Below are 27,267 nucleotides of genomic sequence, written 5' to 3' on the forward strand. Positions count from 1 at the left end.
TATGCGGAATTGTAGGTCATTGGAAACGCGAGTGCCCGATGGTGGTGCAGGAAGGTGCAGGTGCAGGTGCAGGTGTTGGTCAGCAAAACAATGATGTCAATGCATTTCAGACAATGAGGGGACCAAAACTGAGAGGTCCAAGCCCAAATTTTCAGACCGTAAATCAATTGCAGGGATTACAACCTATGCAGCCGCAGCAGATGCAGATGCCTCGTATGCAGATGACGCAAATGCAGCCAATGCAACAGCAGTTACCTATGGTACCTAATCAGCAAATGCAAATACCCTTGGCACCAATGAGTCAGCAGCAAGTGATGGTTCCTCCGCAGGTAACGGGTCAGGTAATGAATACAAATGGCACCGTACAACAGTTCCCATTACACAGTGAGAGTGGAATAAACAACGTATGGGAGAGTGAAAGTTCAGGAGAAGAAGGAGACTGTGTGCTTGCGGCATCCTTGGAAGTTGATCAAAGGGGTCCGTACGTAGAGGGAAAAGTAATGGGTCATCGTGTCTCATTCTTGGTTGACACGGGAGCCACACGTTCAACAGTTAAGAGCAGTGAAGTACCAAATTTGCCACTCTCAGGGAAGACAGTTCAAGTGGTGGGAGTAGCAAACAGACACCTGACGAACCCAATTACAGATCCGGTTCCAGTCAGTATCGGTAACTATCAAGGGGTGCATCAGTTTGTGGTATGTGACTCAAGCCCGATAGCACTGTTAGGGAGAGACCTGTTGTGCAAATTGGGTTGCTCGATCATGTGTTCGAACGAAGGAATAACAATACAGACGAGCAGTGATGGGGAAGAAGAGGACAGTGTAGAGGGGGATGAGATGGAAACTGTCGATGAAGAGTATCCTCTGATTTGTCTTTTCCCGATGATAACTGAAGAAGACATCCCAGCTGAATTACGGGAAACAGTCGGAAAGGAAGTGTGGGACATGACAGGGAAAGAGGTGGGATTGATGAAAGGAGTGGAACCAGTGAAAGTGACTGTAAAGCCCAATGCAATCTTTCCCCAGACCCCACAATACCACATGCCACAAGATACCCTCATGAAAGTTGCTCAACTCATTGACGAATTTGTAAAGCAGGGGGTACTGAAAGAAGTGTTAAGCAGTCCATGTAATTCACCAATAATGGGACTAATAAAGCCGAGTGGAAAGGTCCGACTCGTGCAGGATTTGAGGAAAATAAATGACATCATAGTCAAGTGCTGCCCTGTCGTACCGAATCCAGCTGTGATAATGTTTCAAATTCCTTGCGATGCTGAATGGTTCTCAGTCATCGATTTGTCACAAGCATTCTTTTCTGTGCCTCTTCATGAGGACAGCCAATTCCTCTTTTGTTTCAAATTCCTAGACAGAGTGTACAGTTGGTGTCGAATTCCTCAAGGGTTTTCTGAGTCACCGTCAATATTCAATCAGATTCTAAAGAAAGATTTGGAAGAATTAGAATTGCCATTCGAGTCAACCCTAGTACAGTACATTGATGACTTACTGGTTGCATCAAAGACAGAAAGTGGCTGCACAGCCGATACCATTGCTCTGTTGAATCATTTGGGAAGGAATGGACATAAAGTGTCCCCTTCCAAATTACAGTTCTGTCAGAAGAAAGTGAAATACTTGGGTCACCAAATAGAGAAAGGGTCACGGAGAATAATGAAGGAAAGAATTACAAGTATACTCCAAATGAGTCCACCAAAGACAAGGAAGGAGGTGAGGAAGTTTTTGGGAATGGTGGGATATTGTCGCCAGTGGATTCCCAACTTCTCGACTCTAGCAAAGCCTCTACTGAAATTGACCCAGAAGGATGCTTTGGATGAAATTGAGCTGAAGGGAGATGAGATGGATGCTTTTGTTGAATTGAAAGAGTGCATGTGCAGGGCTCCAGCTTTAGGTATGCCTGATTACACAAAGCCTTTTACATTGTTTTGCCATGAACGTGATGCATGTTCTTTGTCTGTCTTGACTCAAGCCCATGGTGGCGTGAACAGACCAGTAGCGTATTTTTCAGCTACTTTGGATCCGGTTGCAGCAGCACTCCCAGGGTGTTTGCGCGCCGTAGCAGCAGTTGGTATCAGCCTCACTCAGAGTGAAGGAATAGTGATGGGACACCCAGTAACAGTCATGGTCCCTCACTCAGTTGAGATACTTTTGACCCGCTCCCGAACGCAACACATGACTGGAGCAAGACTCACAAGGTATGAAACGATAATTCTGGGCTCACCGAATGTGCAGCTGAAAAGGTGCACTACGTTGAATCCAGCAACCTTGCTTCCTGGAGAAAATGCTGAAATTGAGAACGCTGAAGACGTCGAGCATGACTGCCTTCAGGTGACTGAATTTTGCACAAAACCTCGACCGGACATCAAGGATACCAAGCTTGATGAAAATGACCAAATTCTTTTTGTTGATGGTTCATGTCTAAGAGATGGGATGGGGATTTTGAAAGCAGGATATGCTGTATGTACTGTAACAGGTGTCTTGGAAGCGGGATGGCTTCAAGGAGTCTATTCTGCACAAGTAGCAGAACTTGTAGCCCTTACCAGAGCATGTCAACTGTCTGCATTGATGAAAGTTACCATTTACACTGATAGTCAATACGGGTTTGGGATTGTGCATGACTTTGGATAACTATGGTCGCAGAGAGGTTTCCTGACTTCTTCAGGATCCCCAGTGAAGAACGGGGAGAGGATAAGGGAATTGTTACACGCCATTCAAGTGCCAGCTGAAGTTGCAGTGGTAAAGTGTAGTGCTCATACGAAAGGACAGGACTATGTGTCTCTGGGAAATGCATATGCGGATCAAGTCGCAAGATTTTGTGCCTTGAACTGTATATTACTAAGGGATGATTGGAATACGATAAATGAGCCAGAACTCGAACCGGCTGAAGCATTTGCCTTGAAGGTTGTAGATACGATAGATGAACTGAAAGCATTGCAAAATAATGTCAGGGACGATGAAAGAGATTCCTGGATTAAATCACAATGTATAAAGAGACAAGACGAGTTATGGGTTTCACATGAGGGAAAATATGTTTTGCCAAATAGTCTCTTATCACAGCTTGCGCGGTTCTATCATGGGCAAGCTCACCTAGGGAGAGATGCCATGATAAGATTGTTCAAAACTGATTGGTTTAACCCCAGGTTTCGTCAAGCTGCAGAAGCAGTTTGCCATCGATGTGTCACTTGCCAGCAGATGAACCCAGGAAAGGGAACGGTTGTGAACGCGAGCCACATTGGTAGGGCAAGCGGGCCTTTTAGTCGAATGCAGATGGACTTCATTGAGATGCCTGTGCATGGGGGTCTGAAATATGTGCTGGTGATTGTGTGCATTTTTAGTCACTGGATTGAGGCATACCCCACACGTAGAAACGACAGCCTTACAGTTGCCAAGCTATTGTTGAGAGAGTTGATACCACGTTTCGGATTCCCGATCTCTTTAGAATCAGATAGGGGAAGTCACTTCAATAACAAGGTGATAAAGTTACTTTGCGAAGCGCTGAACATTGAGCAAAAGCTGCACTGTAGCTATCGCCCTGAAGCCTCAGGACTGGTGGAGCAGATGAATGGTACGCTGAAATCGAGAATGGCGAAAATATGTGCATCGACAAATTTGAAATGGCCTGACGCATTGCCTTTAGTGCTAATGTCAATGAGAAACACCCCTGATAGAAAGACTGGATTGTCTCCGCATGAAATTCTCATGGGCAGAGCTATGAGACTTCCTGCAGTTCCCGCAAACATGCTTTTGAATATTACAGATGATATGGTGTTAGACTACTGCAAAGGACTGGCTGACGTGGTTCGCTCTTTCTCTCACCAGGTGGAAGCGACCACCTTGCCACCGATCCAAGGTCCAGGACACGCACTGAAAGCAGGTGACTGGGTCGTGGTAAAGAAGCACGTGAGAAAGTCGTGTCTGGAACCCCGTTGGAAAGGCCCTTTCCAAGTGATCCTGACGACAACTACCGCTGTGAAGTGTGCGGGGGTTCCCAACTGGATTCACGCCAGTCACACAAAGAAGGTGTTGTGTCCCACAGATGAGGAAGTTGAAGCGCTGAAACTACCAGTGCCTGATAAAGCAGTGCCGAGTGCTGAGACAGAACAAAAGCGAACTGAAAGCGAACAGGCAGAAGCAGGAGAGAAAGAGATATTCTCCGACGACGAAGACACCAACTCACTTGGGGGAGACCAAGGAGAAAGTTCAGATAGCGACAAAGAAGCTGCAGGTGACAAAGAGCCTGAAGCAGCTGAGGGTAGCAAAAGGCCTGAAGCAGCTGAAGGTGACAAGGAGCCCGAAGCAGCTGAAAGTGATAAAGAGCCTGAAGAAAGTAACGGTGACGAAGGGCTCGGAAAAGGTGAAGAGGCAGGAGAGCCTGATCAGAGGAGGGCTTTCCCAGAAGCAGACGACACAGAAAAAGAAGAGGAGAACGTGACCAATTCTCCAGAAGAAGGGGACAAGGCAGAGCAGAACGAAAAGGTTCAAGCTTCCACAGAAAAGATTGCAGGTCCATCAAATGGACATGGTGCAAAGAGAAGACTAAGTATCTCACCAATAAAAGAAAAGGGTAAAGAAAGTTTGGGCGACGGAGGAAGGCCAAAAGTGAAAGAGAAAAGAAAGGAAGTGACTGTTGTGGAACAATCGTCAAGTGAGGAAAAAGACTTGACAAAAGAGGAAAGTACCAGCGAGGCAGAGTCGAAAAGAGAAGCAAAATTGAAAAGAAAAAGGATACCAAACAGGAGGTATTCCGGTCCTGAATGGGCATATGCAGTCAATGATGATTGGACTGACGAGTTTGTATCTCTAAGCATCGAGAACGAAGAAGAAGAAGAGATACCAATAGAAAAGAAAAGTTTCATAGACTCTGTCGATTGAAAGAGTAAATGATATTGCTCGCTACAATCTAACGTGAAAGAAACAACCAGCTGAGACATTGCTAAACCGGATGAGACTTGCTACAAATGCTGCTAACCGATAAGTGACTGGCCTTTTGAAGAAGACGGTGTGAACATTGCGCTTGTTCAGCTTTGTAACTGAATTGCTAAATAGTTTCTTTTATAGGTGCTTCTAGCTCTCTGATTCTATACAGATCATGACTAGGTACGCTACGCAAAATAATAGAAAGAGATATTGTAAATATGTGTGTATAGGCTTGGTAATTACATGTGTAATAATAATAATGGCAATTGTGTTTGGAATGCATGGAGAGGGTGAAAGTGAGAATATCGAGGCTTCTACTATTGCTCCTGTTACTGTCACTGAACTAACCCCGTTGAAAAGACTAGCATTGGATGAGAGGCTCTTGCACGATAAGAAAGAGCTTTCGTATAACGTTTTCTATCGCTTACTAACAGAGTATGTTGAGACTATGGATGCGAAGGATTGTTATGTGTGTACACAGATACCGACATCAGTAAAGGAAGGGGTAACTTATCACCACATGCCTCTTACATATGGGATTACATGTAGTATAGTAATGTCTAGGTTTTATGGTCAAACTAACATACAGTATTTTTACTCGAATTATGATGTTACCTTTGCTTATGTTCCTATAATAGCGCAGCTTAGCCAGATTGCTAAAGATTGGGATGCTAAAATAATGAGGGAATTTTTCGAGCCAATGCAACCTTTTGAAACGGCTCATGCTCATAGGGAGAACCTTACTTGCTCAGTCTCTGCTGTAGAAATAAGCTTTTTAGATCGCACAGATGATAGAAGGGCACAAATGAATGCGAAATTAGAAAAGGAGCTAAGTAAGAGGACTTCAGTAGATAATTATGATTTTGCTGCTATAAAGACACAAGGGAAAATAGCTTTAGATGCTTGGCATGTAGGGAAATTTTGTATATATCGAGGTGAATCCTATTATGACAATATTTTTGTAGGAGCGAGTGAGTGCAAACATACGTTTATTTTTAAGGCCAAATGGACATTCATGATGAACGGATTTGACCCTGTCATTCCAGGTGTATATTACATTTGTGGGCATAATGCTTATTATCGTCTTCCAAAAGGATGGTGGGGGAGATGTTATTTGGGTATAGTGTTCCCAAAGGTTTATCAACTGGATGACGTATCGATGATTCAAAAGACATCTGGATCCCATCGTATCCAGAAAAGAGAGACTGCAGCTGCTGTGGTAGGTGATGTATTTGGAGCCATGATTCCTTCTTTAGGAGTTGTGTTGAATTCCATCAAGATACGAAAGTTGTCTACTATAGTGGATAACATGTTGACAAAGTTTTCAGGTGCTATAATCCTGATAGATGCTGAGCTTGCAGCGGAAAGAGCTATGACTCTTCAAAATAGGCTTGCTTTAGACATTCTTTTAGCAAAGGATGGAGGCGTTTGCAAAATGATTGGTGCACGTCACTGTTGCACCTATATACCTGATAATAGTGTGAAGATTAAAACTATGCTTGCTAATCTAACAAAGGAAAGTGCAGATTTGAAGGAATTGAAAGAACCAGGAGTGTGGGAGAAGGTTGGAAAGGGACTTGCTTCAGTGGGACATTGGATTGGGGGAATTTGGAATGGAATATTATTGAAAATAATAGAAGGAATATTAATAGTAATAATTTGTGTATTTGGAATTTGGGGAATAAAAAGGGGAATAATAATGATTATGGAAAGAATTAAAAGAAGAAAAGAAGAGAAAATTATGAAAAGAATGGCAGAAGAATACAAAGCGCAAACTAGGGGTACTAAAAGGAAAAGGGAACTGACAGAATTTTAATGGAATAAAATTTGTGGGGATGATTTGTGTGATGACAAGTAGTCATCAGAGGAGGGATTGATGAAGCAGAAAATGAAGGTTTTGATTTATTAACGCTTAAACGTAGTGCTGAAATAATCATGTGTGATATTAACCGAACTAATAAAGATTGTAAGGGGACAAAATGCGCCCTCAGAGTAGTTTGCCATCATTTATATGCGTGCTTTATATAACGTGGTGTATTAGAATTGCACTAATCCGACATAATCATAAACGTGTGCTACGATTTGCTTGTTTAAAATGCTTTAGCTTAGCCTGACTTTAGCGGAGGCTTTGGCCTAGTTGCCCGGTCTCACGGTTTAGATGCTCGTATTTTTCCACTGTGCTAATAAACGTGTATTTTTGCTTGAAGCTGTACTTTTCCACAGAAACTGTTCACATGCTTATCTTAAAGTTAATGCCAGCCTGGCATATTTTCTCTTTAATTCAAGGTCGACTTGCAGGTGCGGACAATGGAGGCTCTGAAAGTAAGCTAATTGGGAAACAATGTTGCAACTTGCGTACCCATCTCCAAGGATAATGTATGCTTAAGAAAAAGCTTGAGAACTGTCGTTTTTGATTGGTCAATTTGAAGCTAACCTATGAACCCTCCAATGAGGACCCTACAGGACTTGAACTGTTGTCTATAAAACCCAGGTGCACGAGAAGAAATTAGAGATCATTGCTCTCTATCATCGGACATCCCGCCATTTTGACTTCGTAGCTATTATGGCCCACTTTGCTGCGACGCCATTTTGAGAGACTTTGATTCTTTCTCTAATAGAGAGAAAGAGACTTTAAATGATTCTTGCCCTAGAGACTTTAACTTTGATCTGATCCCTTTGCATGAAGTAGTAGTTTTACCTTGCCGCCGTGAGGCATTTGCCCCGTCCACCCCTGCCCCTTTGTCCCGTCCTATGCTGATCGAAACGGTACCCATGCTGACCGAAGAACGGTACCTGTGAGACGAAGACTTCCTTGTATGCTGATCGTAATTGGTAAATATGAAAGGAAATTGTAAAATTGCATTGTGTTCCTTTTAGGTAACCAACTGCTGATTTTGGTAAGAGCCCTAGTTAGGAGTTTTTCTAAATTAATGTTGCTAAATTGTTTTTGCATGAAGTCCTACATGCCGATGCTAATTTGAGGTTAGACGAGGATTCCATATGTCACACGATGCAATTTGAGATCTTGTTATGCTGACTAAATGTATGCCACTACAGATTATCGTATTAGTGATTTGCATTGCCATTATCGAATGCCTTGTGATTCAAATGCTTCATAGATTACACTTGTTTCGACGTTATGGACAGCTATTAATGTTCATATATGTTTATCATTTGGTGTTGAGACACATCTATATTGTGCTAGCTTTGTTAATATAGGGAAATAAATTCACTAACTTTGCAATAAACTGGTGTGGTTATTCCTGACTGAAAGGTCAGGGTTCGCCAAAATGTATTCTGGATTAATTGTAAAGTGTTATGTCGTTCAAGGTGTTGCTTATGTTCGTTATTGATTATTGATTTTGATGAAATTGATTGATTAAGAGTACAAAGAGTTCCCACTAAGTCAAAAGATTCATCGGCCTAAAGAGCGTCCGAACACAGGTAAATTATTACTACGGACCGCTCTATCAGTAGCATCTCTATACAGCACCTCTAAAAGAAAAACGATTTCCTATCTACAGCATCACTTCAAAAAGCCTGTAATAATTAATTTACAGTTATAGAAGACAGAAAACTCAGGGACCATTTTTTTATTTTTGGAAGATGAGTTCTGTATTTTATTTTATACAAAATGGTATATTTTCAGCAGGCTATGGAAACTGCTAACTGCAGGAACAGCAATAGACAGTAGTTAGGTGTAAGAGTGGAGCATGACGTAAGAGTGGAAGAGAGCCCTTTCTTTACCAAAGATGCTAAGGTAATCATATGGTATGTAATGTTGATGCAATAAGGAACATTTTTAAAAGAATGGAACCATTTAGTGCGCATAAATCGGGCCAGTAACCCGGTTCAGCAAAAACTACATTTTCCTCTCAGGTACATCAGCTTTTTATTTTAAATATTTTCAGAGTACCGAGTCTCCAGACTTTCGGAATGCCACTGAGAGAAAGAAAATTGTTGCCTTGGGCTCCAGTATTTATAGCTCTACTTTCCAGTTTTTTTTTTTGGCATAGCTGAATTTTTACCGTAATGCTGAGTATTACATTGTATTGTATTGTAGTATTTTACAATTTCCATTTTTTATCTCTTCATCTAGCTTTCATTTTTACTCACCCACTGTGAAGCTCACCAGGTCATCATTTCACGACAGCGATCCCAATCAAGAAGAGTGGTTTACGCAGGAAACTCAGTGGTCAGGATCTGAGGGCCACAGTGTGCCCATACTTTTTTACTTTAAAAAAAATAGTTCCCCTACTTTTTATGAAAAGACAACTTCCCCGAGACAGTTAAGTCAGAGAGCTGAAATGTAAGGCAGGGGGTCTCTTGTGCTGTGAAACTGAGAGAGGTGAAGATAGCTAAACATTAAACAAGCCTTCTTGCCAGGGAGGCTGCTGCCTGAAAGAAATGTATCTGTGCACAACTGGTTAATCTGCAAATTCAAAGGGTGCATGGGAGCAATATTGGCTTTTATTGATCAAATCACTTGAAGATTCCTAATGAACGATAATTACTTTTTAGAGTTATTGTAAGGGGACTACCAGCTGAACTGAGAGCTGTCTGCTTTAAAAGGTCAGCTATTAAAAATATTGCACCATGTACAGTCCGAGTATTACTAAAAATCTATATTTTGGAAGCACTTCTTTACCTTAAACGTTTTTGCAATTTTGTAGCAGCCTGTATTATACTGTTTGTAATGCAATTTTAAAATATTGGCTTACATAATCATAGAACTTTCTGTCACAAACTGGGACGTCGTAGCACTAAACATACACAAGTTAAAATTCTCCTCTGCACCAACCAGTATTCAATTCTGTGTATCTCCGATTACAGACACAGACCTCTGCAGTGCATAAACTAATAGAGGTTTCATAATGTACAATAGTGCATTTCCAAGTGATTGTCGTGCATTTATTTTTCATTTACACTGTGCCTGATTTTACACGTAGTTACCTGAAGGTGTAAGACCAAGGAAAAGGTACAGAATATTTTGCTTTAGCCATGGCTTTAACTCCACCCCTACGCTCACTCACCCCGCCCCTTTGTACACAGCATCACAGTTCCCATACCTTTTTTCATGCACTTCGACCACTGGGGGAACTATTCAGTTTTCATTTAAGACAATCTCAGCTGAAGGGTACGGGATGTAAGAAGTTGCAGTTTTTTTCTCTTGCAATCTTCCTCTAATTCTTGCAGTTCACAGAGTTTTCAGCATCAGGGTTTTCATGTTAAAACTGAGAAATCAAACCCTTTTAAGTTGGTTTCAAAACCCACATTGACATGGACAAAGGAACAAAGAAAATGTTTTCAAAATCAAGTCATTGGGGCCAGGCTGTGAGGAAAACAATCATTCGCAATGCAATGGGTCTCGCGTTTGCTCGAGTTAGACCTATCAGCATTGTATATTCCTAACTGGACTTCTCTTGCCATATACATTGAAAACGAAAAGTAAAACAGTTGACATAAGCGAGACGATTCAAAGCACCACGGCCACCTTGAGCATGAGCAAGAAAGAGAGACAGAAAAGGAAAAGAAAGTTCGCTTGCAGTAAAACATATTGGCAATCGATCTATTATCCATGTAACAGGTCGGTGTCCAAGGTAGTAACAAAACCGCGACAAGACAGTCCAAACGTAAAACGTTTACTAATGACATCAAAGGATTTTTGAAAGGCAAGCTCACGAAGAGTCAAAATGATGGGCGTGAGGCGGTTGTGGTTAAAAGCCCACATAGATACTAACACATCGGAAAAGCGCTGCTATGCTTGACCTAAACACTGTGTGAGGGCGCAAACGCAGACAAAAATCTTATGAATTAGAGGTTGGTGAATAATTAAGACCTGGCCTAGATTTCACTTGTGAAGGATTTTGGAGACTCCTACTGAAGAGTTGATCTTTTGAGGACTTGGTTACAAGTGGCCCTTTAAGTTACAATCCCTGCACAGATGACAGTTATAATTGGTGCGATGTTTATCATGTCCAGCAGTTAGTGGGTGAGAATAAATTCGCTCCTTTCATTAAATATGGTCAGCTCAACCATTTAAGAGGAGAGAGGAGGGCAGATATTTAGTGCGACATGTGGATTTCCGTGTGGGAACGTCATTCCCCATGACACGCGAGAAGTAGGATACCTGGTGAGTTCCAACCACCCCAGTGTCAGATTTTATCAGATGCAATAACTGTTGCATCCGACAAAGGGTCCTGAAATCAAGACCAAAGTCTCGGGGCTTCAGGCTTCCAACCGAAAGAACATGGCAGGAGTTTCCTGGCCGGCTTCAAGGGCGGTGGATGTGTCCTCGCACATATTTGGTGGTGGAGATCAGAGGGGGTGATACGGTCGGACCCCATTGGCTTCAAGGCAGAGGACTGTAGAAGCGGCCCTGCTCCCCCGCCTGAATAGCTGTCCGAGGCGCACGTGGCCCTCGTTAGGGCCCGGGTGTCAGAGGCGCGCGGACGGAAGCCCGGCAGGAAGTCTCGAGGCGCGCGGGAGGCGCAGGTACCCTAATGAAAGGAAGCAGAGGGGGAGATGGATTATGGAAAAGTGGCCGTTTGTGGCTCCGGCCAGCGCCGGGGCCTGTCAGACGGAGTGTTGGAGAACCCGGACCCGAAAATATATAATTAACACCAGCGTGTCGCTCTCGCCACCTTGGCTGGCGGTGGAGGACCTGTGCAAGGATGTATGTGTTTAATTAGGACGTCAGGCTGCTAGGATTCAGCCGACGAGCTTTTAAGGTTCTCTGAACGTCCACTGGTGGGAAAAATAGATCCAGCCCAGAAGGGGAACGTATCCAGCAGGCCCCCTTTGGGTTAAGTTGCACGTTAGCAACTGAAAAACAAAAAGCGATTAAAATAGGTTATTTACAGCTGTATTTTCTTTAATGTTTTAGTGTGCAATCCCAAGTGGCACCTGGCACCGGATAAATACCAGTACGTCTGGTGCTGCATTTACCAGGTGCATCACCACCTCACCAACCGAGTTTTAGGCTTCAGAATGGGGCTAATGCGTTAACATTGAGTTTCTTTCTACGTCACAAACTGCAAAAGATCTCTCATTCTGCAGTGGTTTCCTGCAAGATATGCTCCTACAAACAATCCGCAGGGTGTTTTGTTATACACCTGCTGCAGTCGCGAGAACAATCCACAGAGTGTTTTATTACAGCATCACCGATAGCCAGTGCTTAATTTGTGAACGGAGAGGTTCCGGGGCGCGAAGCTCTGGTCAGAAGCAGGGGAGCTGTGCAATCAAACGTCGGCGCGCCACATACCAAGGATGCCAGTCTTCAATCTACTACCAGACAACTCCCTGCCACTTCCCCTTGTTTCTCTCGGGTCCAGCTTTCTCTCTTTGTGACTCGTTTTCCCTCTTACTCTGCCTTCCGATCCATGTTTTTACCTCGGAAACTCTCTGATGTAGAGATATAAATGCAGGTGCCCAAAAATAAGTGATGGTGTCCACCCCACCGGCTCAAATTAAGCACACGCGATTTTGTGTGAGAATCACAATTAGCACAGAGGGAGACTGAAGCTCTAAGCCTCACTTGGCTGCATTGAGTTGGGCATGTTCGAACGTGAGTCACAAACTCTGTCTAGCGTAGGGTGACCACTTCCCTCCAGGTCATTTTGGCCATGGTTTCCAGCTCAAGACGTGATGAACTAATGCATTCTGGGTGTCGTAGTTTTGTTCTGCTTCTACTAAGCTTAAGAAACAACCACAACTGAAAACAATGATTTGTAGTTGAAAAGTTCAGGACTGCAGACAGTGTTCCTTTGGACTTGTAGCACAGCTGTCTTCTTGGTCTAGGGAGTGAAAGCGCACCCACCACTGAGGCCCAATGACACTGCAACTAGCTTGTGTCTGCTTGTGTTTCTGCGCAGGGAGGACGAGGCCTTGCAGTTCGGGTGAACTCATACATCAATCAGGAAGTGTAAGCAGTTCTTAATTTGTAAATAAAAACCCGCAGGTGCCCCAAGCTATCCTTTGAAACATGGGGCTGCTCAATTTAAACGTGCGAGCACTGAATGTTGAGGTAGGGTAATCCTAAAGCCATCTCGGGCCTCTTTAATCCATTTACAGCCACTCCCTGCCCTTTCATCTCGCTCTTGCAGCTTTCTCCCTTTGTGACGGTTTTTTGTTTAGGTCTTCCCCCTTCTTTCCCATATGTATCTTTTGATCGTAATAAATGTCTGGTGCAGAAAACTATGTGCCGGCCCCATAAAATAAGTGCTTGTGTGCAGCACCGGAAACCACTGGTTCAAATTAAGCACTGGCTGTAAGGGGTAGTGACTGCCACCCCAGGCCTGTTCTGAGGTACCTCTGGACTGCCAGTTTTCACTAGTTTCATCGGTCATAAAGGAGCCTCGAGACAAGAACTTAAACTGGACTCGAAGAACTATACAATCTTTCTGGAGAGTTTACTTTTTTCACTCCCCCTCAGCAGTAATGGAAACTCGGGGGGGAGTTGAGTTGCTGCAGGTGGTGGTTCCATCCAGATAGGTTACTGAATTTTGAGCGGGTATGAAGGATCCAGGGATTCTGATATGTATCCGGTCATAAAGTTGGCCATGGCAACCAAGGAATGTATGGAAACAACTGAGATATAACTTGTGAAGGGAAAGTAAAGCTTCATCATTTGTCATAGCTTAGACAGTGGGCAACTAATGATAAATAATATGAAGGGGACAAGTGTTAATGACAATAGACCTTAAGAAACAAAGCAGACAAACATAATTTCATGATCCACACGTCACACAACAGCTCCACTTGCTCAATTTGCAGTCCTACTGCTTGGACACAAAAGTTGATGGAAGAGAGCGACCAGGCGGTGTAGTTTACTTCATCTCTTGGCACTTACCATGCTTCGTTTAATGTGGTTTTATCTGTAGAATAATCCAAATTCTGGACATCCTCATGCTTGCAAGGCTGAGCATTTTGTCGCACCTGTCTCCTATATCCCAGACGAGGCGCAGTTACAGACTCGCTGCACCGCAGGTTGAGCACAGTCTGCCATGCCTTTACAACACCAAAACATTACCATGCAGGACACCGCACTCACACACTTTGGGACCATCCAAATACCATTGTTTAATGGCTAAGCATCTCTTCTCTCACTTCAAATCCATGCAAATATGCAGCGGCAACATCCCATGACAGCATAATGCTGGTCTTCGTGTTCAGCGGCAAAACATCACCTATGCCGCACACAGGATCCTCTGTTACGCAGGTCCCCCACAGAGTAGCACGCTACCTCTGTCCACAAAAATTGTTCAGGCTATGAAAGTACAGAGCAAACCAAATCTGTACCTCTGTTAGTGGCTTTTGACTCCCCAAAGCAAATTGATATGTCATTGCACGAGATTTGGCAGGCCCCTCTCTCCCCCTCTTCGCTAATCACTAGTTCTGTCTGGCCCAGTCACTGTACAGACCTCTCCTGTGCTCCTCAAAAAAGTCTCAGCCCAGCTGCTGATCACCATAAGAGAGAAGATGCTCATTATCCCTCTCTGCATGAGTCAAAAGCTTACCTAACACAGAAAACACTAGAGATAACGCGCGGTATCCATCCAAGAGCTCAGCGGTGCACATCACATATCCCCCACAGCTGGGTATGCAGGCCCCTACACGAGTCAATATTAGTCTAAAACGACCACGACACTGACCTCTACAGTCGTTCATCGTGACGTCTACTGTTATACAGACACAGAAAAGCAGAATTTGGCCAAAGAACCTAATCACTAGATTCTAACTCACCCAACTAACCACCACAGATTCTAACTCACCCACCAAACCACAGGAGATTCTAACTCCCCCACCACCTAACCACCAGAGATTCTAACTCGCACACCTAACCACCAGAAATTCGAACTCACCCACCTAACAACCACAGATTGTAACTCGCCCACCTAGCCACCAGAGATTCTAACTCGCCCACCTAACCACCAGAGATTCTAACTCGCCCACCTAACCACCAGAAATTCTAACTCACCCACCTAACCACCACAGATTGTAACTCGCCCACCTAACCACCACAGATTCTATCTCGCCCTCCTAACCACCACAGATTCTATCTTGCCCACCTAACCACCACAGATTCTATCTCGCCCACCAAACCACCACAGATTCTAACCGACTCACCTAAGCACTACAGATTCCAATTCACTCAACTAACCACCATAGATTCTAACTTGCCCCTAACCACCACAGATTCTAACTCACTCATCTAACCACCAGAGATTCTAACTTACCCAACTAACCACCAGAGATTCTAACTCTCCCACCTAACCACCACAGATTCTTACTCACCAACCTAACCACCAGAGACTCTAACCCACCCCTAACCACCAAAGATTCTAACTTGCCCACCTAACCACCACAGATTCTAACTCACCCACCTAACCACCATAGATTCTAACTCACCCACCTAAACACCATAGATTCTAACTCACCCACCTAACCACCACAAGTTCTAACTCGCCCACCTAACCACCATAGGTTCTAACCCGCCCACCTAACCACCATAGGTTCTAACTTGCCCACTTAACCACCACAGATTCTAACTCACCCATCTAACCACCATAGATTCTAACTCACCCACCTAAGCACCACAGAGTCTAACTCACCCACCTAAGCACCATAGGTTCTAACTCGCCCACCTAACCACCACAGATTCTAACTCACCCACCTAACCACCAGATAGTAACTCACCCTCCTGACCAGCCCAGATTCTAACTCACCCACCTAACCACCACAGATTGTAACACACCCACCTAAACTACCACAGATTCTAACTCACTCAACTAACCACCACAGATTCTAACTCACCCACCTAACCACCACAGATTCTAACTCACTCAACTAACCACCATAGAATCTAACTCACCCACCTAACCACCATAGATTCTAACTCGCCCACCTAACCACCACAGATTCCAACTCACTCAACTAACCACCATAAATTCTAACTCACCCACCTAACCACCACAGATTGTAACTCACCCACCTAACCACCACCCAGCTTTTGCCAGCAATGTAGCCAAAACAGAAAAAAGAGGCAAATGAAGCACTCTCAAAAATTGTGATGCACTGATTGTAAACGAGTGACTGAATACTCAAATTCACTAGTAAATCTTCCCACTGAATCTTTCATGCTCCACAAAACCTCTAAACATAAGACTACAAATTAAAACAAAGGGTGAATACATTGTACTCATTGATGCACTCATGTTTACATCGTAAGAAATAAGAACTGTGGCTGGCTTGTCAGCCCATGTCCAGCAAGTGCTCTTAACAGCACACAGTACACATTTAACAATAAGGGTATAGCGCCTACAGCAACATCAGGTAAAAAAAATCCTATATATTTTATATATTTACAAATGTAATTTTACATTGTTTGGCAGTGGCCGCAGGGTGTTATAGCACTTTGCAATTATACAATGTAGTTACATGCATAAAACACATATTTACATTATTGTTACAAAACATTTGAATCCCATCGCCAAATTGGCATTAGCAAAAGACATATATATATATATATATACATAAATGTATATATATATATATATATATATATATATATATATATATATATATATATATATATATATATATATATATAAAGAAAGAATGTCCTGAAAAGCGTGTTACGGCGCACTTATTTCTCCGGTGTAGCTGGTTTAAGGCAGGACGTCCGTATTTCAAAAAAAGGATTCTCTTTCTATTTAAAAAGAGAAAACCGCACTCCGTCGTTGTGCCAATACTAGTTAAACTTTTATTCCATTAGTGAGATCACAAACAAAGAAAACAGGAATCCCCTGACGCGTTTCGGTCACACCGGACCTTGTTATATATATATATATTTATCACTTGCATATACCACTTTAACACAAACAAATAAACAATGTAGACAACTATAGACAGATCAAATTGATCTTCTTAGAATGATGTTCAGAGTTCCACAACAGCGTAGGATCTTTTCTCAGAGGAACTCTGAAGTACGTAAAGCAGTCTTCCTGCAGTCCTCTTCTTATCTTAGACCAAGGCCCGAAGACCAGGGTGGACGAGGGTCCAAGTTATTACAAACAACAATGTCCATCAAGGTTGCATTGTGTAAAGCCAATGTAGATTGCTCGAATGATCAAATGTAAAAAGAGAAAGAAGCCATGGGGGGGGGGTTGCTCTAGAAGGACCGATCTTCAGGGCGAGACGAGGAACATAAAGAGAACATAGAGTCCTCTTACACTGTGGGGCTGAACAGAATAGGGGATGCGAAACAGAGGCAAGAGGCGAAGAAATACTATGAGAAGAGAAATAGACTGGTCAGGTCAATTTGGGAGCAGTAATGAAAGAAAGGGAAGGCGATACAGGAGAATATGATGCAACAGATAATAATATGGAGGGGACAAGAGTTCATGAAAGTAAGCAAGATGAATATGACTTGAGAAAAACAAACTAGAGACACAGCAATTTGAGATAAAGAAATTGAGCTTTTTGAAGACTTGGTAACAGGGACCAACCAGCCCGAAATCAATACTCGAGTAATAACTTGAATCAGGTATTACTTACAGCACTGTTAAACCGAAAGAGATTTCCATTTTCGGTAATAAACATTGGGCACAAACAGCACCACTGATGCTGGGGCCAAGTCAAGAGTCCATTGAACCGGCGGCTAAATGCATATGAAGAACACGAGTGCAGACAACAGCAGGAACAAATACGAAAAATACTTCAAATTTTAAAGAGGCCTCAATGAGCCGACATTAGTATCAAATCCCTTCCACTTGATTCAAGTGCCCTTGCTTAAATGGGGGGCTGCAAATGTCTTGACATTTGAACCTATCTTAATAACCCTTTCGCATTGTTCTCCTTGGCTGCCACTACATTTAAGCCATAACCTCTGTGGTGATAGTGAATGGTAACCGGCAATGATAACTAGCATTTTAAGTGAAGATCTAGGAGCCTGAAACATGTAAACTTGGCGGAAGTTGGTCCCCCTCCGCGTCAGTGATTTAATGTTAAGTATATCCCCAAGTTGGGTCGACACAAAATGGAATTAAAAAAAAAAACAAAACTATTATCTCCTGATGAAATGAACCTTCAATTTGCTTACTGCACAGGAAGGGCAGGCTCGATTCATTTTCACTGCCAGCAGGCGCTCTTTCTGTGTATAATAGGCTTCACATGTGTAATTAACACATGGAGGCGGCGGCTGCCAGCTCGGCTTCAGGTGCATGCTGGTAGCAGCGTTCAGGGCCACGACGTGGGCCGCGCGACCTTTCTGCATGGGGTTCGAAGATTAGGTATTCATTGACTCCTGTCAAAGACACGCTAAGAGGGGCTAAGGCCGGACCCCGCTGATGGGAGCACAGGTGTGGACAAAGAAACAAAACGGAGTGTACCACCGAGGAGGCCTACAGGCGTGGCGTCAATGCTCGGCAGACCTCAGCGCCTCAGTACGGAGTCTCAGGACGCGGGCGCTAATAGGTTAAAAGGATGATTTTAAAACCTGCAATTACTAGGCAGACTCTAATTGCGCATTAACAAACAAACCAACAGACTATTTTAGCCTTCCGTGAACTTTAATTAGAGTGGTAATCACACACTATAATTGTCTGCATGAATCAATTTCGCACCAATTTAAGCAATGTAAATATGTCTCTGAAAATAGCCCTATCCACTCTGCGCTTTTGTCAGTGTTAACTAGGCAGAATGAATTAGAAGGACAAACTGAGAAAGCAGAATTGAATTTTTTTTTCTTCTTAAGCGATGACGTTAGATAATGATCCCTGATCAAAGACATATGGGAAACAGCAGAGAATTCCGTGGTATTTAGCCACGTTCTGCTTTCAGACTGCTCTCTTGTCTAGTAATCTTCAAAGACGGTCAGAAACAAAGAACAATTACCCTGAGTTGAGGGAGGGTTGGGGGCAGGGCTGCACTGACGTAACTAACCATGGGGATCAGTAATGCTTTGCGGCTGCTCATAAATGTACATTTGAAACACTGCTCACGACCTAGTGGGGTATTTGAGGCGTAGGAAGCCTGCTGCCAGTTCGCCAGGACAGACTGGTTATGCATCATACAAGATGCCCTGGGACAAAACCTCAGTGAATGGCCGGATTCACTGAATGATCCACAGGGAAATGTATTTCGGGGTACACCATGGCGGTGATATAAACGTCTGACTTCTGTGGCTGCGGGGTAGACAAGTCTTTAGTTTTTAACTTCAACCCGGGCTTTATTACAGGAAGTGATGTCAGAGGAAGTAAAAAGGGCTGAGAGCTAATATGTCTTCACAGCGTTGAAAGGCACTGGTCCTCAAATCTCTCGCACATACGCCTCCCAACCATCTACCACCCTCCTCTCACACATTCATTGGATTGTATCTCTTGTTACTTCCGGTTGTCCTTCTATTGCTCTATTCTCACACACACCTCTCATTCTCACTCACCTCTCATTGTCTCTCTTCAATATACTCTTCTCCCACTCATTCTATCAAACACTACATCACATGGTGCACTCCCCATCTCTCCCACCCCTTCAGCTATCCTATTGTCAATCATTCCTCCTCCACTGATCCCCCTTCTTTCTCCCTTGTTTCACAACTCCTAATTCTCATCTCCATTAGCATTCACCCATTGTCTTACACCATGAATTATTACACACTATCTTCTCTAACAACCCTCCAAAGCCTCCATCTCCGACTTCTCTCACATTGCCTTCTCTTCTCCACCCTTCCCCAGCACATCCTGCTTCCACAAGCACAATCCCTGTTCATCAGGATCTCACACCCTCCTCTCTCTAAAATCATCTTTTCTCAGCACCTGCTCACACATGTTGTCACTCCCTCTGCTCTATAGCATCTTTCTCACGTCGTTTTTATGACTCTTCACTCTCCCAGATCATCCCTTTGCTTCTCTCGCACTCTGTACTTTTGTTCGGCTTTGCACTCCCTTCCATTCCCCTACCCTCATATCCACTTCTCCGTAGCTTCACCTTTTGCTTGTGGCTCTCCCTGGTCTCTTCTCTTATCCTTTTCCACATCTAATTTATTCTCACTCCTTTTACTCATAGCCACCCGGTCTCTCATCTAGCTATTCCTCGCTGACCCTGCCATTCCCTCGGTCATGTTTTCATACTCAATTTACTCTTTCTTCAATGTGACTCACCTGGTCATCAGCTGGCCCTTCATGCCGTCTGCCCACCTAGTGTATCTCCTGGTGATCTCCACTCAGTGCCTCTTCTCAATCACCATCAAATTCCCTTTCACTGCGACTTTTGTCCTTCCCAACTCACCTCGCTACTCATTCCCTACCTGTGCCCACCTGCATCTCTCTGCCTCGCTCATAGACGTGCCTCTCCGTGGCCAACTCTGCCTTTCAGCACCCCACTGCTTGCATCTACCCACTTTCTGTCCTCTTAGTCACTTCTCAATCGGTCTTACCTCTGTCTCCCATTTCATCTATGTTGTCAGCTCATTCTATTCGGTCTGCCAGTCCCTTGTGCCAGTCCTCCATCTCTACGGTATCACCATTCCAGATGCCCACTTACCTCCGCAGATTCCTCCCCACTGATAGCATCAGAAACCCTTACCCATGCTGAAAGACCAACCAGGTTTGCGGGTGACAAGTATACGAAGTAGTAAACTCCTGTTAGTAGCATCCACAGTGCATGCGTACACCTGCATCCTAGCTAAAGCTGTGCAGTTAATAGGGGCTGAGCAACACTAGTTCACCTCAGTACCTTACTGCGCTCCCCGCTGCCCAAGGGGCGAAGCCAGAATTTACTAGTATATACCTCAATGCCCTGGCTCTATATGACCTCTCCAACTCAAGTCACTGAAATCAGCCCTCCCTGTAATCCACACTCTCAGGAAGGGGGCTTTAGGGAGGAGTGACCCCAAAAGCGCATTTCTAGCAGGAATTCACTTGCCTGCCCAGAGCTGGCATCCATATTCTGATCAAACAACTCCTGGCGGTTCACTCCAAATTACATAGCGCAGGGTCCTTGGTTTGTGGAGTTAGGGGCCACCAGCACTCATTTTGGGGACTAGTGTACTTATTTTTCATCATTAGAGCAAGAGGTAGAAAGGCACAAAAGGGTCAAGGGAGGAGGAAGAGGAGGCATGAAAACAGCGAGAAAGGGAGAAAGTAGAGATGCAAACAGAGTTACAAGAGTGAGATAACTAGAAAGGCATTGCAATATGCTGGACAAGAGGTGGAAACAAGACTAGTTAGTACTGACATTCAGCAAACCCAGCATTCAGCTCTGCCCTTGTGGGCCCCTAAGAACATATTTGGATACCTAGACGTCTGTCCGTTCAAGTCAAGTATTAGTGGTGCCCTGACGGACACATGGAAGCTGGGATCAAACACACAAGACAGGAATAAATCAGCATGACAACATCTGGACCGAATGCTAGCGTCTGGAGGGCAGAGAATATGGGAGGCCAGGATAACTGGAAATAACACCTGGAAGCGGCGATGAAACCAACCTGTGGAAATGAAGCGAGGGTCTACATCGTACATTAGATGAACACTTTGTCACCACCATATTACTTGGCTCTGTCTAGGACTAGTGATTAAGCTTTTTGCGCGAGCATTATATGATTCATCTCATCTTAAATGCAGTTGTGCTATCATGTTTAGAATATGATTATTCGTTGTATTCCTCATTCAAGGGCCCTCGTTAAAAGTGAGCTGGAGGAGGATGAGAGAATTTTCACACCCAGTGAAATCTGAGATCCCTGGGTTTGGAATCATGGGGCGTGTTAATCACATCCAATTACGGGATTTGCCCTTCAAAGCTGGACAGACTAGCCAGAATTTGGTAATTTCTATATCAAATGTCAGGTCCTGGGATTTACCACCATGTTCTCCCTGGATACGTTGTCTCATTTGACCTTGCGATATCTACCCGTTAAAAGTAGCGGGTCTACAGACTTTATCACATCGAGTAATTACAAGGTGTAGAAAACTGCACTGTCATTTCCATCATTGCGAAAATAGGGCTTTGAAGAGAAGTTAGAATTACCCAGCCCACTTGTAATCTGGGTCTGGAAGGGAGCTTTTAAATAATAATCAAAGTTTATAAAGAACTCAATAATGATATCAGAAAACTTAGGATATCAATGAACTGTTGAGAGATTTAAAACAAAACAAAAATAAATACGAAGCAATAGCGACAAAAAATCGTAGCCTCACCCACCCAACAATGAAACAAAATCAGGAAAAACTGATTGTCTCCACTGTGTGAGTTTAGGGCCTTTTGTAAGGAGTTGGGTAACAACAAACATCTGTTACTCGACGGCAAGGGGTGAATATGTGCTTTATAAATGTACGTTAACTAATAATGGGATGGCAATTACACTATTCTGCACAAAGGTAGTACCAGCTCATCGGTGTATATCACTATTGTGTGCCTTCGTTTCAAAATTAATTTTAATTATTATTTTATTAAGCAGTAGCACTACACAAATATCATAAAGTCTATTTTTTATTCCGTAAGATGATCATTGTCTCAATTTTCTATTTGCTGACATTCAGACACTATTCAGAATAGCTAACCTCGTGAAGTTTCTTACATGCTTTTTTGGAAAATGTTTCTCCTGGCATTTTTCTAAGTAGTTTTAATGTCTCAATATTTTGCACACACGCTGACTCAAGAGAAACCTCTTATAATTAACCATCAGTCATGCATTTCATACATCTTTGGAGCAATGAGATTTTATGACATGTTAGAGCACTTCAAGCTTTTGAGCTCATAAAGTACTCCATCTAATAGGATTGTGTCCGATTGCACCTGCGATCGATGGATTTCAGCACTGCTATGCAATATACATTCTACATATTCAATGAAAAATGTTTAGCTTGAAGAAGACTTTAGTTCACTGAAAAAAGGGCAAGTGAGATGCAGCTCCGATGCAAGGATTTTGGTACCACCACTCCAAAAACATCTACTATGCCCTTTAGACTATACCTTTCCTTTAGAACAAGGCTGTTTTTAGACTATTTGTTGCAATGTGGCACCCTACTTTGGTAGTTTATGGTGGTGGTTTAGGGCAGCTGCCTACAATGCCTAATGTATTACTAGGCTTGGTAAGAGTAGTTTAATGTAACCACAGAATAGCTCCATTGAGTTTCAACTTGCATCCTCTTACCGAATGCTCTGACCCTCGACCAATGAACCCACCATTGTCACAAAGACAAGAGAAGGAAATGGACCACACCATACTTCTGGCTTCTCCACAGTGTAAAATGTAGTTACAGAGAAATATCTTTCAATGAGGCTGGTGCTCCATATGTTGTCAACATAAGTGGTAACATCCTTACCAGCAGTAGTCCAGTAAATGTGGGGGAAGGACCGGGATGTAGACATGTTGCCAGTACATCGGGTATAGCATCGCGGAAGAGCCATGAATGCAGGCCGTCAGCTGCAAGACAAGGGTTGAGATAGAACATCAGTTAAATCAAGACTCAGAATGAAAAATTACTTTTTAAAAAGTCAACAAAGTTGGCCTACATCACGCTCAACATGCCTAAGTTGCACTCGGATTTAAGGAAACATCTCAGAGGTTCCCTTCAACAACAAAATGTAGACACCTCCTTATATACACTCTCTGTGCATTACCATGCAGGTCTTTCGCATCATTATATAAATATAAAATAAGTTGTTTTCATGAAGCTTGGGTGAAGCATCTAATCTTTGGGATTTGAAACCTAGGACATACTGCATTGTACATAAAAGCTTTATCCTATCCCAGTAATTCAAAACATCTTTGAAGATGCATGATTGAAACATGTCACTGACATGCCTTGGATTGTTTGACATCGGTTCCCATGCTGCATAATTAGCAATGTACGTAAACATGAAAGAACATAGGAGTGTTCTCCCATGTTTACGTAACAAACAGTGTATTGCATAAGAACATTGTATGATTTTAAGTCTGTTATTTGCAGCTTTGCTGGGTACTGTGAATAGATCTATAATGAGTATTTTAACAATCTTCGGTTAAGGTTTTATTAGTTTTTAGGGCTCTTCAGTGAACCTTTCTACTTCAGCAAACAGCTGCATACTGGTAATTTAGAACTGGAATGATGGGTCCCTTCTTCAGACTGAAATTGTGTGGACAGAAATTATGTGTAATTGAAGGCATCGTAATGGCACCTAAAAGAGTGTTATTATGGAACACTGCACAATCATTTAGTTGTCTCTACGCTTTAGTATTTGTCTTTCCCTTCCAAGTTATAATATCCAAGACAAAACACAGTTTATTTGCTTACTATAACACATTATTAAGATATAAAAATCTCCTGAATAAATCTATAGCCATACAGTGCATCCGAGCCTCAAAGAGCAGAAGCCTATTCATGATGTTTTTAACTAATCTCTAATCAGCAGAGCTAGGAGTGAAATATATCGCATCATTCAACCAAATGGCACTCATTCACATGGACTAATTTACAAAGCGACTCCATGGAGCAAATTAGGCGCTACCAAGCTGTCCGGACCATATCCAATATACAACACACATAACCCATCTTATTCATTAGCACTCGCACTGAAGACACGTGCAGCATCTTAGAGACCGCCATGGACCAGTACTCCAGCCGAATATTTCTTCAAGAGCATCTCAGATATCACCATCTTTAGTTGGGTGCAAATCATAGTGAGAAAGTAAACAGGGGCCTAGTGCAAAATGGAAATTCTCTCAGCAGTTCCATTCCCCCCCCCCCCAGACAATATTGTTTTAATTAAGGTCACAGTTTTGATGCACACCTGTCCATTTAGTAAAAAGGCATTTTTGGGAGAAAATAGAGATTCTCTATCTCCAGGCTCACCCCCTTTCTTTTTGGTGGTTTTGTGAGCCCTGTGATCTGGCAACTGAACCATTTAGGGAGGTAAATTGATTTTTGGTCAACCATCCTTCTTTCAAAATTTGTTGGTGAATTGACAAGTAGGATCTGTGTGTACTCAGAATTTGGAAAGGTATCAGTGTGTCCCTGGGTGAAAATAGTTACACGTCATCAGGTTGTTCCTTCATGAGTCTGAAAGTATATCTCTGTAATGCTAAAGGTAACTTCTCATAAAGCCACTGACGAGATTTTGGAAAATAATCAGTGAGTAGCTTGGTGATAAGGGCTACAAATCAGCAGTTTGCTCCTTGATGCTTCTGAAAGTATTTGCAACGCTCAAAATACCTTCTTGTAAAGCAGACATTGAGGTTTTGGAAATGAATCCACTTGTAACTTGGTGAAGTGGGTTACAAATCGACAGGTTGTGTCGCTTTTAGCTCTAAAAGAAAGTATTTGCAATACTTACGACAACTTGTTGAAGGTCTGCAGCTCAAAGAGCTCTGATGGGAAGGATAAGTTAATAACCAATACATACCCTTTCACAAACACATACATTGTTTAAAGCTCTGGTAATGAAACAGAATTATTTTCTTTGCAGAGTCGCCTGAGGTGCACTAGGATGATGGTGGGTAATCAGGAACTGAGGTTCAAATGGAGATTTAAGTACTGATCTTGCAATTAGTAGTACACGGTGACATGGCTAAACTTCGTACTTGTATAGCGCACTACTCACCCGTTAGGGTCTCAAGGCGCAGTATGCATACCGCTGTGGAACCCCTCCTGGCTTTTCCCTGTGAGGTGCCCACTCCTGGGCAACCTCCAAGGTGAAGCCAGGCATCCCAGCGCTGTCGGGGCCGTTGTGGAGATTAAGCAAGCTATTGCCCAGAGTTACAGAGTGGGACCCATGAATTAGATTAGGCACCGATGCGAGAATTATCAGGTCCGAGGAAATTGAGCCCAAGACCCGCTGAGGCGGGAATTGAACCCTGGTCCTGGGCCAGATTTCTGCATCAGGGTCTGCAGCTCTAACCATTGAGCCACACTTCTCCATGGCTGGTCTTGTGCCAAGTATACTGCTTTATAGTGTAAGCAGGATGGAACTGATGATATGCACTTTGTCCATTTTATGTATGTTAATGACTTAGGTTTAGTCTCAATTGTTCTTTCATTACCGTATCTGAACTCTCAACCCCCGTCATCCTACTTAAGGACTTCAGACAAAACCTCAACACCCACCTGCAGAATTCCCTCTTCGCCCAGTTACCGCCGGTGTGTTTGCTGCTTTGCACTCACTCTGCACCTACAGGTAAGCATGGAAACACTCTAGTGATCATGCTCATTTCTGGCAAGCTAAACATCTTTCCTTCAACTGTTGATCCCTTAACTCTGACCTAGAGCGAATACAATATTATGATCAATGCGCCTCCTGACCTCAAGTGCATCGCTGTTCTAGGATCTCAATAGAGAGCATGCTCCTGAATTTCTCTCCGCCTCATTTCACTACATGCACACTGACCTTACACCAATCCAGCACAGACCTTTCTTCAAAAGAATCAGCAAACCCTTTAATAGGCTTTTAACGCACACTATTGAGTACCTAAAACCAAGATGAAGGGTGTTCCTGTGCAAATGGCATGAACGTAAACCCTAGAATATCTAGACACCCATAGACCAGCCTTGAAAAAAGCCTTTGTCTAACTTTAGGCAATGCAAAGTCCCCTCACTTTCAAATAATTATCACTATTTTCTCAATCTCGGCGTCTCGCATATGTAATCAGCAACTTAATGTTCCCATCACCCCTATCTCACTCTCATCCAAGGGCTTTGCATTATACTTCTCTGAGATCACCGCTATAAGGGGCACCTTCTCTCTTTACTTGCGTCGCCTACTTCCCCCAAATTTACACCAACCATGCATGACAATTAGGGGTACTGAGGCGTAGCAGTTGCTGCCCCTGGTTTACCGTTGGAAGCCCTGGATACCCCTTACTACCCCTGGCATCGAAGTCATGAACGCAGAAGCGGGAACAGAATGAACGCAGCAATCTTTGAACTCTGTTTATCTTCATTACTCTTTCCTCCTTGTTCTTCTCATGGCCCTTTAACTGCAAATGGAAAAGTGTTGAGGGGCTACAGATGGAAAAAGGCTTCTATAGGGGTGACGTTTTGAGTGATATCACTTCTGCCTTCTTGGCAGTTTTAGTAAATTGACATCCATGTTTGGTATCCTCATCCAAAAGCAAGATGGCTTCAGATTTTGAACATGGCTTCCACATTGAAACCAGATGGACTAGTCGCAGAGAGGAAAATGATGGGTTTTGGCAAAAATCAGGAACATTAAGTGATCACGGAGGAAGTCTGAGTTCCACAAAGTACACAAGGACACCATGCTTCTAGATGATTAAGGGAGACATTTTGCTTGTGACATGAGGTTCAGGTGTTTTGGAAATCTGAGGTTCACATGTATTCTGTAAAACCTCCAAGTGACACAT

At 43.2% G+C, this 27,267-nt stretch overlaps 1 protein-coding gene across 4 annotated transcripts in view; it reads right to left on the reverse strand.

Moving 5' to 3' along the window:
* Nucleotides 1–27,267, reverse strand: part of DENND1A (DENN domain containing 1A) — a 1,115,636-nt gene that overhangs the window by 560,270 nt on the left and 528,099 nt on the right. For all 4 annotated transcript variants that reach the window (XM_069241713.1, XM_069241711.1, XM_069241712.1 and 1 more), the window contains exon 10: nucleotides 23,252–23,352. In XM_069241713.1, the coding sequence (XP_069097814.1) occupies nucleotides 23,252–23,352 (101 nt within the window). The remainder of the gene's footprint in view (nucleotides 1–23,251; nucleotides 23,353–27,267) is intronic.

This window comes from Pleurodeles waltl, chromosome 6 (assembly GCF_031143425.1).
Source record: "Pleurodeles waltl isolate 20211129_DDA chromosome 6, aPleWal1.hap1.20221129, whole genome shotgun sequence".
In the NCBI taxonomy this organism is placed as follows: domain Eukaryota; kingdom Metazoa; phylum Chordata; class Amphibia; order Caudata; family Salamandridae; genus Pleurodeles; species Pleurodeles waltl.